The sequence below is a fragment of the Rhinolophus sinicus genome, linkage group LG07, assembly GCF_036562045.2.
Source record: "Rhinolophus sinicus isolate RSC01 linkage group LG07, ASM3656204v1, whole genome shotgun sequence".
Taxonomy (NCBI): Eukaryota; Metazoa; Chordata; class Mammalia; order Chiroptera; family Rhinolophidae; genus Rhinolophus; species Rhinolophus sinicus.
The window spans coordinates 100,588,098-100,603,505 of NC_133757.1; the positions used below are offsets into that span (position 1 = coordinate 100,588,098).

At 40.4% G+C, this 15,408-nt stretch overlaps 1 protein-coding gene across 8 annotated transcripts in view; it reads right to left on the minus strand.

Moving 5' to 3' along the window:
• RAPGEF2 (Rap guanine nucleotide exchange factor 2) overlaps positions 1-14,979 on the minus strand; it is a 214,642-nt gene extending 199,663 nt beyond the window's left edge. For 7 of the 8 annotated variants that reach the window (XM_019733145.2, XM_019733141.2, XM_074338381.1 and 4 more), the window contains exon 1: positions 13,757-14,979. In XM_019733145.2, coding sequence (XP_019588704.2) covers positions 13,757-13,825 — 69 coding nt within the window. In that variant the 5' untranslated portion in view covers positions 13,826-14,979. The remainder of the gene's footprint in view (positions 1-13,756) is intronic. The other variant, XM_074338380.1, reaches the window with a different exon arrangement.
• Positions 14,980-15,408: the final 429 nt, after the last annotated feature.

Here is a 15,408-nt window from a genome sequence, read left to right on the forward strand (position 1 = left end):
CAACTATGATAAATAACACACATTATACCCAGTGCCTTTCAGATGTTTTATAAACATTTATGTTAATAATGCTATTGTAGAGTAAAATTTATTTTCTTCTTTCAAAGTGTATTTGTAAAGATCACCAAGAGATATTATATTAGAATGACTAATTTGTTGTCCTTGTTTGCCTATACCTAGGAAGAAAAATAATTGAGACTCACAAAAGTGCTTTGGTTTTGCTCTTTTCAAGTAACAGTGAGACTAGGCAGGGGTGAGTCCCCCTCCTGTTCATTCCTTTTTGCCTAAAGATACCTGTTCAGCAAAAACACTACAGGCTTGCAACTACAGAAGACTTATTAGATCTTTGAGCCCTGAAATCAGTTGCACGTTCTCATTGAGAGAGCCCAAGAGACAACTAGAAAAGAAGACTTTGTGTTTAATGCCTCCCAAAAAAGAGAATAAAATCCTAAGAACACATATCCTAGATCCGCTTTCAAACTCCCCTTCAGTTTTCCTAACAAAGCAAGTTTCCTCATTTATTTTATCCTCCCAGTCTAGAGCCAGTGGAAACTTACTGTAAGGCATTCTTAACATAATTCTCCTAATATAAAATACAAAAATGGTCACGTATCCTGCTCTCCCACCATAACTGAGTACTCAGAATAGTCTCAAAAAAGAAAATACTACAAAGTCATTAATTTTAGGTATAGTCCTGAGCCATTGCTGGTCCCTCTTCCTCCCGAGTTTGTCTGTTTCAATTCCAACTGATGCAGAGCTGTTTCGCAACCCATCTCTGTGGCATTGCTAGTCCACTGTACCCGGCCTCACGGTAGGATATGCCTCAAGCATTCCAAAAGCCTCCAGAACCTTCCCATTGATCCTGATACTACTACTCAGTTATTTCTCTTCAAGCACTAGCCTGACTTTCACTGCCTCGATTCAAAAGCCCCCACTGCACATCAAATAAACTAGAAATTCTTAACCTGGCGTGATTAAACTTTTCAAGCTTGTATGCCAACCAGAAGGCAGTGTAACACACATTTGTGTAATCACTGGGGCAATCAGCAATATATTTCTTGGAGAATGTATGCAACATATGAAGGAATTCACACTTTCAGTATAATAGAAGAGAAATACCTAATTAAACATTCCATCAGAAAAGCTGAAACTGTCTTGCTAAGATCAGCGAGTAAATTTACCCCATCAAGTAACTTTTCTAAATATTCACTTTGAATGTTTCCCAAGCTTTTAATGTTATGATTGGGAAAATTAAGGATTAAAATTATGTATGTATGTATTTATTTATTTATTTACAAAGGTATTTAAGAAGTAGAACACAAAGCTCATGGATTAATAGAACTGAAAATCGGTATTTTCATTTCCTATGTTACTGAATACATCAACTTAATTCACTAACAATGCAGTTTATTTCTTAGGTAATGAATCTGTTTCCTGTGGAACCAACAAAACAAAACAAAACAAAACTTCCATCAAGTTATCTGGCCTCAAAATAAACAAGGATTAAAAACATATGACATGTGCCAAAAAAAAAATTAATTTACAATAGGGGGGATTCTTCCCCAAAAAGCTCCTCAAGTTTTCATTTGTAAATTTTCTACTAATAGACTATGGAATAGCAGCTGTAACATTCCTAATTGTAATCTCTCAAAGAGTTCAAGCAACTTCTGACATTCACTAAAAATGATTTTATACACATATAAAACCTGAGCTGGAATAATACTAAGTAAGAAAGAAAAATAACGTCAGGTGATTTAATGTTCTGATCAATTTGATATTCAGTTCCCACCCCATCTTCTTAGAAGTTTTCTAAACCATAGAGGAAACCATTCAAGAAAGAAAACTATTTAATCAGATCTCTTCAGAACTATTTTAAAAACAGCTCTAAAATGGCTCTGCAGTTATATTACCGAGAAAGCACACACAATTAAATTTAAGGAATATCATTAGAAATAAAGAGAAATTTTTGCTCATGATATTGCTATATTATTACTAGACCCAGCCCCTCAAATTTATAAAATATGCTTTCATAGCAAAGTTGGGTCACTCCACACCCTATAAGATATTAGAAAGGAACTCTCCACTTCTCTGAGGTGTAACTGATAACAGAACTAAATAATCTCCCTACCCTGACACTCTTCCAAAGGTATTTGCATTTTTATAGAAATGAGAGTCTGAGGAAAAAACAAATGTTTTCAATAAAGAGCCAGACAGTGAATGTTTTAGGCTTTGCAGGCCATGTCTCTCTGTCAATACTCAACTCAGCCTCTGTAGTGTGAAAACAGCCACAGACAATATGTAAAGATTGAGCTTGGCTGTCTTCCAATAAAACTTTATATACCAAAACAGGCCTTGGGCCAAATTTGGTATGCTCACCTCTACCTAGGTAGGGGATTAAACTTTCCACATTTTGCTGATTCTGTCTCTGTGAAATGGAGAAATTCACTTAACTACTCTTGGTACTTATTTCCTCTACTCATGAATCCAAACAACATCAGGGATTTTCAACATTTTTCAGTGGTGAATCTCCTTTTTCTAAAGTGTGGAGGCCAAGCTAGATGTCCAGGTGTCCCCAAAGGCCGCTGAGAAGCCTCCCGATCCAACGACAGGCCTGTGAGACAATGAAAACCACTGGCCAGCTGATCTCAAAGGTTCCACTCAATACCAAGAAACAATATTGCCACTTCCTCTTTCCTCAATGTCACGTCAGGCATCATCAGAAGGTGAGGAAAACATTCTGTGGATTCCGGCCTTTCAGATACTCCAGAAAACACACTATCTCCCTTCCATGAAGAGCAGTTATATGCCAAAATGTAAAAAATCTAAAAAGGTGAAAAGTAGAGGACAAGGAAGTAAAAGTTAAATGCTACTTTATATATGTATTTAATTAAGATGTATTGTCCTAAAAATCTGTTAAAAATTGTTACCTTGAATAAGTTTTATTACAGCTTACTTTTTCCTAAATAATATATGTAATCAATCAGTTAAGTAAGATTACGATGGAGCATATTTAACCTATTTCTGACGCGACCCTTAAAAAGTTAACATATTTGCATGTAAATCATTTTACAATTAAAAAAGTCATAGCTATTAAAGTGGGTCAAGGCTAGGACCTCTACTTAATTAATAACAGTTCATCAGCAAATTAGTTCTCGACTCTAGAATTGAATTCAATTTTATAATTTAGTTTAATTTAAATGATGTTCCTGAAGACTGCCAAAAATTTCAAAGTAATAAAAAATCTGCGTAACAGAACCAAAGTGTCACAGCAGCCCAGAGGAAGAATTTATACACTCTGTTAAATGCCAGTGAAAATATCATGGAAATGACCATTCAAAAATGTAAGCACCAAGTGATTAAACTTACAGGAGACAACTGCGTGGTACACAAAAATAACTTTGTTCCACAAAGTTACACGTTTTTATAAAGGAGGACCTATGTGCTACAGAAACTGAACCAAAAGTGACTGCTCCTTTTCAGCTTTTATTCAATTTGCTCTTAATATAGTAGAATATAATTACTTCTTTCTCTGTATCTCAAACTCCCAAGAAAGAAAGATCAAGTCATTAAACAGTATTTTTAGCTCCGATTCTATGCTAAAGGGTGTCCTAACTTAAGACTCCAAACCCGGGCATATATTATACTACCTCCCAACCAAAACAAATAACTTACGAAAACGTAAAATTTTTTTTAAATGACAAATACCCGCAACTTTTTCCAATAACATTTCTAGCCATTAACTTCTGACAGCAAATTGTTTAACTGATCCCACTACACATTAAGAGCAGTTTGTATATATAAATCTTGAATGCTATCATAAAAAGCCCATAACTAAACAAAACAATTGCTCTAAGGCAGGACAGAGTACATACTGAAAGTTTTAGTATCAAAGCTAGTCTTGTATAATATTCAATATGAAACCATTTTTCTTAAAGACATAAGTTTATGATATAAGTAGTAATTCAACAAATTACAGAAAACTGTATTTAAACAACTGTCTTTTATTAATATTTTATATACAAACGCATGTTTACTTATGAAAAGTGATGATTCAGCTTTGTGGAGGAATGACAAATTGAAACTTAAAAATCCCAGAAAAATGACAAAGTATTCCCACAAGTAGAAATATGAGAACATATAAATGGAACACACTAAAAAAATGAAATAAAATTTCTGGAATTTTAAAAATAGAGTAAATTTGAAACAAAAAGAATTAATTTAGAAAATATAAGCCTATACTTTATTTTAAATCAATATTTCAATTGTTACCATTTAGAAATAATTATATATAAAAGTTACATTTAGTGTTTCATTTATATTCATATCTAATGCTCACCCACTAGTATTTTCATCTCTACTTTCAAATAAAAGAATGCAATTCAGAAAATCAATAATCATACACCTAATAAGTGAACCAAGAAGCTGAATATATCTATATGATTCTGTAACTGTAGCTACAGTAATATAGCTCTATAATCCAGTAAGACTTTCAAAGAGGTCTCTTGAGAATCACGGCATAAACTTATTACAATCATCAATTTTCTATGCAAAGTAAATTGGACAAATACTATCAGCTAACGGTGCTCATTAATCTCAATCCCGTTCTTTCCTGCCTTTCTGTAATAGAGAGGCTTAAAAGCAAAACACTCAAATTCCCAGCCTCCTTTGCAACTATGTGACACAGCTCTGACCAATGACAAGTACCGAAGGAGGGCTTTCCTTCAAAATAAAAGCCAAGCTCTTACCAAGAAAAGGATGTTCAACATCCTTCTCTCATGGGTTGGTGCTGCAGCCACCATCTTGCGACTTTGAAAATTAAAATCACTTGCTAAGTAGGAAACTGAGCCAGTTTCCTTAATGACATCCTTGAGCATCTAACCCCAACCCTGCACTGTCTTCCTTTAAATTTCTTACTGGGCGAGAAAAATAAGCCCATAGTTTAGCCTGTGTTTGTGCAGTTTTTGGTAACCTGCAGACTAATGCAATCCTAATACTATGCGTGCTAAGAATCAAGTCTATCAAAGCAAATGATGTTACAGATAACTTTGGTGAATTAGCCATAAGCTATACTAATGATGAAAGAATTACCTAAGGGAAAAAGATCAAAGAGCAAACGAACAGCAACTATTAATAGTAATAGCAATATTAATATCAAATAATAGTATGGATATACTATATAAAACATAATAACAAATATTTATTAAATATTCCATGCCAGAGACTGTTAAAGAACTTGAATATACATGAACGTATTTAATCATCATCGCCAACGTGAGGCTGATTCATGTTACCATACCCACCCGTGGTAAAATTTTCATCCATCCTTGACAAAAACAGACTAATATGGTAAAGACAAAGTTAAATTTATTTATTGAGATCATGACCTTTCTATTTTTATGATATTAAAATGTCCTTTCTCTTATGAAATGAGAAGAGTGGACAGCAAGTTTACATTCATTTCAACACGCCTTCCTGGCAGAATAAATAGGTGACAAATCAATATCTGTGCCCAGTGTTTTATGAAATTTTAACAGTTCACAAACTCCAAAAGCCAGAGGCCCACTAACGTTAAGGAACCTGCCCGGGACCACAAAGCAGTTTGACACCAAAGCCCAGGATCATATAACCTAAGGATACACCAAATAAACTCAAAACAACTATTCTATGCAATTAAAGATATAAACGTCTGACTACAAAGGAAAACCACCATCCCAGTAACATATAAAGTGGGAACAAGGAGTTGTAAAGTAAAATGATTTCACCATGTTGCCTCCCACAGAGCTTTCCCTGTATGATGTAGATTTAAACCATACCAGAGAAAGGGGAATCAAGACAGGAATTCCCACCCATTCCAATTTAAGTCTCAGGTGATCAGGTTTGGAGGTTCACACTTGGGAATACAGAACTTTGGGGTCTCTGCATACACTGTGTCTATAAGAAGTTCGTGGTATCCCACATCCAAGGAGCAGAGCAGGTGAGCAGATAACGTTCTGCCCCTAGAACTTGCTCCTCTGTTTCTGCCAGCTCTACAAAAGTAGGGGGATCATACATGAATAAAGATTAGAAACAAAAGTGAAACGCAGGCAAATTCTTCCTTCCCTCAATCCCTGGCGTTTTATGCCACTGCATTTCAATTTTTTAAACTCATGAATTTTTAAAACTCATCTCTAGTTGTTTGGAAATGTATGTTTGATCAAGCAGTTTCTTAACAGCTAAAAAATGTAGCTTAGCCTAATATTTCTAACAATTCGACCAAGCATTTTCTAATAAATTTAAATGTGCTTAAAAGAAAATGGAGTATGCAACACTGCATAATATAAGGGTTATGCATAGGAAGAATTCAGAAACTTATTGTCTTGAAGAATTCAAACAGTTACTTATATATATAGAATCGGATAAATACTAAATAGGTTTAGTCTACACTTTTTTATTTTATAAAATTTCAGTTATTTCAAAGCCTGGCCAGTTCTTTTCTTTTTCACTTGTTTCCTCAAATGTTACTGAAGACATCAAACAAAAAATTTTTTTCTTAAAATATAGAAAACAGTTTATATCTTTATAATGGAAAATAGTAAATACTTCCCAGCTTATAGTTTATTTGTAGTTATCTCAAATGTTAGGTCCCATATTTTTTAATTCAATCTTCCAGCACCCATTTCAGTACATAAAAATAGGACATAGAATACACCAAATGTAGTATACCTCTTGTTTATCCAAGACTTTATGATCTTTGGTCTTTATTTTACACACATTATTATTATAGAATGTTCTCATCATTGTCACTATCTAAATCCATCTCACCTTGACACGCCTCCAAACACACGCGCGCGCCCACACACACACACACACACACACAATCCCCAGATATTACCAGCATTTCAGGAACATAAGCCCTAACCACTCAGTGACAACAGTAGAAATTCATTTTAGCCAAAAGGTAATGAGCCTTACTTATGCTGAGTGCAAAAAAGCTAATCCTTAAAGGTCAAATACTGTGTGATTCCATTTATATGACATTCTTGAGATGACAAAATTATAGCAGTGAAGAACAGATTAATTGCTGCCGGCGGTGGGGTGGGGAGTGACTGTGGCCATAACCGGGCAACAAGAGGACTTGCTGAGGCAATGGAATGGTTGTGTCTTGACTATCAATGTCAATATCCTGGTGTAAGATATTCGTCATGGGAAAATTGGGTAAAGGGTGCACAGGATTTCTCTGCATTCTTTCTCACAACCTCATCTGAATCTACAAGTACCTCAACCTAAAAGTTTATTTTAAAAAGGTAATGAATTTTAACTCTGGGGTGAATACCCAGGGGAAATCAGATAAACACCCCAGCGCCCCAATCCACTAATGGCTAGGTTAGCTTCTAGGAAAATTACTATCGGGCCTCACCAGAATTTTTCTTTAGGGTCTCTTCTTTTCTTACAAGCTTTTATGTTGGGTAGGAATAAACACGAGCTGGAGAAGGCCAGAAAGGTGCTAAGGCCAGATATTACAGTGAGTGTTGATTTGTCAACTAAACTACCAACAGTTAACAGGATCAAAATGTAAACTTTGATTTCAATTTATTTAGCTCAGATCAAATATTTGAGACATTCTAAATCTCCACAATCTGACTTTCAACTTGTAGGTTGAAAAACTGTATCAAGAGGGAGGAGAGTTAGTTCGTTCCAATGACAAAACAAAGTTCCCCTTCAAGTCGATGACTTCAGTCAACTCCTCCAAAACACTTTTTATGATTAAAGAATATGAAAGTACAGAAATGGTGGAGCCAAGAGAATTTAAAATGCAATGACTTAACTTTCCACTCCACAAAAACTAAACCCACCACCACCACCACCACCACCAAAGATACATCTTTTCACAGACTAAAGAAGAAAAGGAAACACCTGAATATAGCAAGAAACACATAATCATGTAGTTTAGTAAGTAGTGGTCAATTAGCATGTGAGAACAGTTTTTTTTTCTTCCTGAAAAGATAAAAATCCTAAACCAAAGTAATACAGCAATCAGCTTATTTTTCTCTCCAAAAAGGCTGACATTATAACCACTGAACATATTTTTATGAACTGTATATATTCGAGCTCTGGCAAAGCTACAAAAGACCGATTATATGGTCCATAAATTGCTTCTCCTTTCTAATTTAACAACATTAATCTAAATAAAAAATAGTGTAGGTGAACAGTATAAGTAAAACAAAATCTTAAAATCAAGAAAATGATATTCAACAACCTGGGCTTTTCCCCTACGAACTAGGAAATGTCCATCACTGCCACCTGCCATGCTTCACCTCTATGGGTATATAATGTGAGCATACTTTGGTGCAACGAGTAGCTGATATAAATGTGCACAAATTCAGCCTGCCTGCGCAGCAGTCTACTTCTGCATATTTCCAGTCCACTTCCATTGAGTAACTCAGGCTCCCAACCAGCTCAAGCCTGAAAAACAGACATCAGCCTTTACCAGAACGCGAGCTCGGCTCACTCTCTTCCAAACCACAAGCTTCTACACTCCAGTGGAGTCACTCCCGTTCCCCGACTCACTCCCTTGGCTCCCAGCACACTGAACAAAGGTCCACATATATTTTCTTACAATTGTGTGTGCTGCTTATATGACAGCGGGTCGGTCTGGAATTTCCTTCATGTCTCCTAGTCCACTGGTGGGTGAATTCCTACTCCCCCAAGACTCCATACACACTCACCTAGGAAGTTGAGTGTTGGCAGAGGACAGCTGTGAAGGCACTAAAGAATCACATCCTACTTACAGGACGCAAGAGATCAGTGAATTCCTTGAGGGACATACGTCTCATTTCATCTTGGAATTCCCAAGGCTTGGGAAATAATAGGTATTTCAAAAAGATGGGCTGCAATAGGAACTATGATTAGACATTGCACTAAATAGTAAATGTACTTTCTTTCACTTTATCCACAAAACAACCTCAGGAAGCTAGTATCCTCATTTTACAGATGAGAAATTGCTACCAAAAATGGGGTGAGAAGAAGGAATGGCCCATAAAATACAGTTATCAAGGAACTATCACCAGTGTCCACATTTTCATATCTCTTTAGTCTTAGTTACTTCAGGTAATTACAATTTCTTTTCATTGCCTATAAAACTTATAAAATAAGTAACAAAACTACAATAAAAGTAAGTTTTCAAGTGAAACAAGAAGAAGCACAGTTTTCCTGTTTTTAAAAGGTTATTGTATCTTTAGTTCAGATTAAATTTATATTTGAGAAATATGCCACTATTACTTTATGTAATATTACTTTATGTGACTTAAATTTCAAATATCACCAAAAGCAGACCTTATCTTATTATGATCACTTAACTCCCCCCACAAAATCCAACCAAATAAAGTTTTCCTCAGGCCAACAGCAAATTTTTTTTTTGAAAAGAAAAAGTCACAGTGAGTTTTCTTAGGAAGCAAAGAAAATCTGATTTCAGGAACTGAGCTTTGAAGTGATAGTGAACCCTACTCTTACTAAATGACAAGATCATTAAAAAAATGATAGTGATCGGCGATCACAGCTGGTGTATTTCCTTATTTTTTTATGTCCTTCCTTGAGAGGAAAAATTGGCAAGTAGGTAGTCCCCTTCTTTCTCTTTGTTTTATTTTTTAACTGTTCTGTGAAAGCCCAAGGTCTGGGACGCACTATGTTAATCCAATCTCTACATACAGCACAGCAGTTGGAGAGATTTATTTTGAACCTCAGCCAAGATATGCAAAGCTAATTATGGAACTTAATTACTAAATGTTTCAAAGGTTATTTGAAGGCAACTAAGTTTCCACCAACATTGCAAAAGAATGTTAATTTCTTTTACCATAAATTTAAGTCCTCACTTGTTCAAAGTCACATGCTAATACAGTTTGAAATTATTATTTCAGTTTTAAGTGTGTTTTTTTAACCTACAAATTCAAATATCACTCTTATAAAAGCTAAATACTTGTGGCCAAACAGGCATTACTTTGTGAGACATGCTTTTCAAAATTGCACACAGATCATTTAGTCGTATTTTATGAATAAAAAGTACTTAAGAAGCAAATATTTATTACTAGATCCCAAAAATGAGCTAAAATATAATCAAAGTATAAGTTGTCAAATGAAAATATGAGACTGCTCATAAACAGTGATAAAAAGAAACTCAAATGGAAAATTTAACTATAATAGACACAATTCTTCCACTAGATTTGAAAGTTAAATATTTACCATAGATACTCTTTTGGGCCGATTCTCATAATTTAAAGTCTTCTGGGCTAAAGGTATTTTTCAGCCCTCTCATTATGACTCAAGATGCATTCTATTGAGTGACTCTGCAAAGAATTAAGTCTTGTACTGTTATGAACTCTTAGCTGACAAATTCATGAGTGAGCAACTAAATCAAAAGATGCAATAGCCCCCCCCAAAACAGGTAAGGACAACCTAACCCCAAAACAGGTAAGGACAACATAATGTTATTAACTAGAAGGAAATATGATGGGGCCGTTTTACACTTAACATTTTAAAAAGTAACTTTTCATAACTAGCTAAAGCCACATTAAATGAGATCTTTAAAGGAGAGGAAACAATTCTGCAATAGATGTTCCACCTGAAAAACTAAAAACATGTATTTAAACACTCTACAGAAGCAATTTCAGAGGGTCTGAACTCAACAAGTTAATAAAATGGTTTAGAAAAAGCATTTTATTGTTTAAAGCCTTAGGGGATAAAGCTGTTTGTAATTTATTTACGTGTTTTACTCTACGAAATTGCTTTGGTGACCAAGCTTCCCATTGAAGTGATTAAAGACATAAACCCAAATAGTTTAATAAAGCAATTACTTAGGAGTCCAGTTTTTCAACAGAGGTACAATGAAAAATATCAATAGAGCGTTTAGTGTTCATTATTTTCAAGAGGGTTTGTTATTTAGAACACAGTGCTCCATTGACTAGAAGTTAGCCAGGTTTCCAGACACTTAATACTGGACACACACTGGATTAAAGACAGCTGTTTTCCTCCTCTCAGAATATCAGGTGAAATAGTGACAGCCCCTTAAACCTGAATATGGATTTGGCTAAAAATTCAGGTGACAATTTACTTCTCCTTATATTCCTCCTCTCTAATGACATGCCTAAATAAAATGGGTTACCATTTTCCAGGTGGGCATGAAAAACTCCCTATTTTTCAAAGTCCCTGTGTTTACATTGGGGTTCGCCCCACACCCCGATTCTCTTCTAGCTAACGTCTTAGGTTACACTTGCAACATCACAATTACTTCTAGGCAAATGATTGACCTAAATACAAAATTATGTCTTCACTGAGTTTGGGAGAGAAACTGGGCTGGTGGAGTTAAAAAAAAAAGAAAAAGAAAAAGAAACTGAATTTTTAAAAAATACATATTTCTCTACTTTCCAGTATTTTTTTAAAGCATCTTCCTGCAATGAGAATCATACAAATTCCTTTACCGTGTCTATCCGGAGAAACAGAAGGAAACATGACAGCAAAACTTTCCTTGTTCATATCCTTCTGTCATGATATCACGCTTATTAAATGTTTGTTTTCTTCTATTACAAAATTCTAACTCTCAAGCATTCGTAAAAACACAGTAAAGAACAACTTCCAGCCCTTACGTTAACAACACATTCTTATATAAAAAGCACCTTCTACCAAAATATTTTTTACTTTTACTTAAGTAAATTTCAAACTTTCAGAAGATTATGTTTGACAAGCCAGGTGAAGATGGAAAACATTCACATTTAAACTTACTTTCTCTTGAAACAATAATAAATAAATACGAGGTTTTGCATTAGTAATAGCCAAGTGAACATCAAAGTTAATCAGGCTGACACTTAAGAATGTACAAAATGTTTGGTAGCTTTCTCTCTGTTTACTTTTTCTATGAAGGTTTGGTGGGGGGGAAATGTGCTGTTTTCAGACTATCAATGAAGCTTTCATCATGTGGTGTTAGTAGTAACTGGTCCACTTCTGACTCAGGCCAAGTTCTATGCTGGGTCAGTTTTTACTCTATTCTACACAACTGGCACGGGAACAGGAAAGTTTAACAGTTCATTTATTTGGCACAATCCACACGCTGTCACAGTGAAGGTTTTGTCTCTAGCAGTCCTGTTTGGTGACCTCCTCCCCCATCATAGGTTTCTCGTCATTGCTATTCTAATTAATCAACCAAAGGCACCAACCACTTCGCCCCCCTCTACTTTCCACTAAAGGCCTCTGACATCATTTTCTGACCCGCCTTACTAGGTTCTAATATTCTCAGCATGTGTGATTTCATTGGGCACTTCAAACATTGAAACACTTCACTGAAATTTGCTTTTCCATCACACTGGGACTGGGAACCTGCATTTTCAGATGCAGAAGACTGATTCCACCGACAATTTTAAAACAAACACTAGGTAAGGATGGCACAACAGAAGCAGTGCAATGACGCCCAAAAACAAAATCAAAGCAAGACATTCCTTGTTTTTGATAACTTAATCCTTTAGAATAGGAACTTTCTGGAGACACTGTGAAACGAATGTTCTTGTAAAATTATCACCTATCTTCCACACATTTAGTAAATATGTGCAGTCTGTGTATGATGCCCCAGATGTGACGGCTCCATCAAGAAAAATGAAAAATCAAAAAACGGTACCAGGTGCCATTCTTGGGTCTTGTCCAAAGGCAGCCAGTGGAAGATTCTATTTTATTCTGTCCTCCCCACCTTGAGTAATAATCATCAGCGGCGGCGAAGGAGAGCATTTGGATTTGAACAGATGGCATCCAACACCTAACAAGTGCAGCAACTCTTTCAAGCATTAGATCCTAAATGCCTGATGGTCCCAAGGAGCAGGAGGGCTTATTTGTCTTAAGAGAGTTGGCAGCAAGATCTCCTGTAGTCACCATCGCAACACTTAGGAATATGTATCATTATCCAATCAGCAACTAAAAGCAAAAAAATCAAACCACCACTTTTATACAATTTCCCCCTCTCTAGTCCAACTTGGATGACCAAATCCAAGCCCAGCAGCAATTCCTCCAGTTAAAGTAAGAGAAAAATAAGCCTGAAGGTAAACGAATGTATTAAGGTAACCAAAGTTAATCTAATTTGGACACGGTTGTGCAACACCAAAGGGTTCCGCAGGACACCCTTTCCGGGGGTGTATGTGACTATGCCTGCTCCGCACTTACGTCTGCGATTCGAACTGAAAGCTCTAACCTAGCTATTCAACTTGTCCCTCTTTTATTGCAAAGCTGCATCGTTTTTCATAAGTGCAAAATAGTAACCATACAAACATCTTGATGTTTTACTTTAAGGAGGCCAATGTCTTTCCCAGAGCCATACAAGTTTCCTCCAATACCTTTTCAAACACTACCGAACTCTAAAGGCAGAAGGGGCCACATGCTTGGGGAGGAAAGGCGCCTGGAGCCAGGACCGCAAAAGTAGCTGACCGAGGGGAGGTGACACCGCCCCCGGAGATTCAGAGGGTTCGAGGTGCGGCCGGGGAGAAGAGTTGCTAATTAGAGTATTCACTCCTCTGCTGAGCAAACACAGGCGGAAGGTCAGTAACGGGAAGGGCAGCGAAAAGGCGAATGTCCAGGAGCGGAAAACATAAACCCAGGATGGCCAGGGGGAAAGACTCGGAGATGGGATGCCACTGGAAGTTGGGGGTCCTAATGGGAGGAGTGGGGAGCTAGGGGCGAACTGTATCAGGAAGGGGCTGGGAGGGGGATTCAAGTGAGGGTTATCGGGCCACGTCCCGACGGGTCTCACCTGGGAGGTCCTCTCCGCCGGGTTCTTCATCACCGCTTGGCGGAAGCTGTTATCCACGTAGGACGCCATCTCCCCCCGCCGGCCGGGCCGGGGCCGCTCCGCACCCTCGTCGGCCTCCTCCGGGCCCAGCGCAGCCGCTGCCTCAGCCCTGAGCGCTCCGCCCGTCCGCCCGCCTGAGGCTAAGAAGCCAAACCGCCGCGGCGGCGGCGGCGGCGCCCGCGGGGGGGTAGGTGGCGGCTCGGCTGGGCCCGGTGGCCCGGAGCGCAGGACAGGCGCGCAGGAGACCGGGGGGGAGATCGAGGCCGCTCGAGGGGCGCCCGCGGCGCGCAGCTCCCGAGACCTGCGGCCGGGAGGGTCCCTGCGGCGCTCTCGGCGGCCGGGAACAACCCTTCCTCCTCCTCCTCCTCTTCCTCGCCGCTGGGCCAGACAAGGCTTCCTGGCGCGCCCGGCTCCCTCCGGGCCCTGGCTCGACACGCCTCCTCCGGCTCCACTCGGGGGACAGTGGCGGCTCCTCCTGGCCCCCGCGGGCCTGAGTTATTTTTAGGGAGGTAGGAGCGACAGTGAGGAGGGGGAGGGCTGCGGGCAGGCGGGGCCTCCTCTCCCCTCCCGCGCGGACGGCCGCCCCCTCCTCGCAGGGGCTCGCGCCGCCGCCTGGGGCTCTCCCGGGAGCACTCGGGTCTCGCGCGTCCCCAATCCTCCGGCACTGGGTGCCGCGGCCGCCGTGCGGAAGACCGGCTCAGGTCCGGGCGCTGCGAAGTCCGATGGCCTCGGCCGCCGTCCCCGCCGCTCCCGCTCGTCTATTGGGCTCGGCCGTGCCTCCCGACTGCTGCTGCATCCCCTCGGGCCGCCCCGCCGCCGCCGCCGCCGCCTCTGTGGCTCCGGTCGCCGCCGTGGGCTCCGCCGCCGTTGCCTCCCCCCATCAGCGCGCCCCGAGCGGAGCTTTCCCGGCGCCGGCGCCGCCGCGGCCAGAGCACCCGGCCGGGGCTGCAGACCTCCGGCCCAATCGCTCTCGGCAACTTTGTTCCAGGTCTGTGTGGGGCGGGGACAGGGAAGGGGGCCTCGGGCAGCCCGGGTCCGCTCTCCCGGCGGCGGGCGTCCGAGGGCCGAGAGCCGCGATCGCGCACAGCCCCCTCGGAGAGTGTGTTTGGGAAGCGGCGATTCCCCTCCTCTTCCTCCGCCTCTTCCTCCGCCTGCGCCTTCTCCCGCAGCCCAAGCCGCTCCTCAGGGAGGAAGCGGCCTCCGGGGCTTGTTGCTTTGTGCTGCAACCATGGTGAGGAGTGAGTGACAGGGCGGGGGCGAGTCGGCGGGCGCCGCATCATCGGGGGGCGGGGCGGCCCCGGCGCAGCGGGTCCCGCCCCCTGGCGCTCCCGGCGCTGGCCGGTGGGCCGCGCCCTAGCGCAGCAGCCGCACCTTTCGTGGTCACCAGGTGAGCCCGGCGCTCGGGCTGCGAGGGGGTCGCGGCGCCCTTGGATGAGCTGTCCAGAGCCCCGCCTAACCTGGCCCGGTGGGGCGGCACGAGTCCAGGTGTCTCGGCTCCGTCCTGGGAAATCATTTTGAACCCAAGGGCTGGCCCCTAGCTGCTTCAGAGGCGATAAACCCTCTAGGAATTGATTATGCTCATGTGTAACTTGCTGCAGGGAAAATGTTCCTCT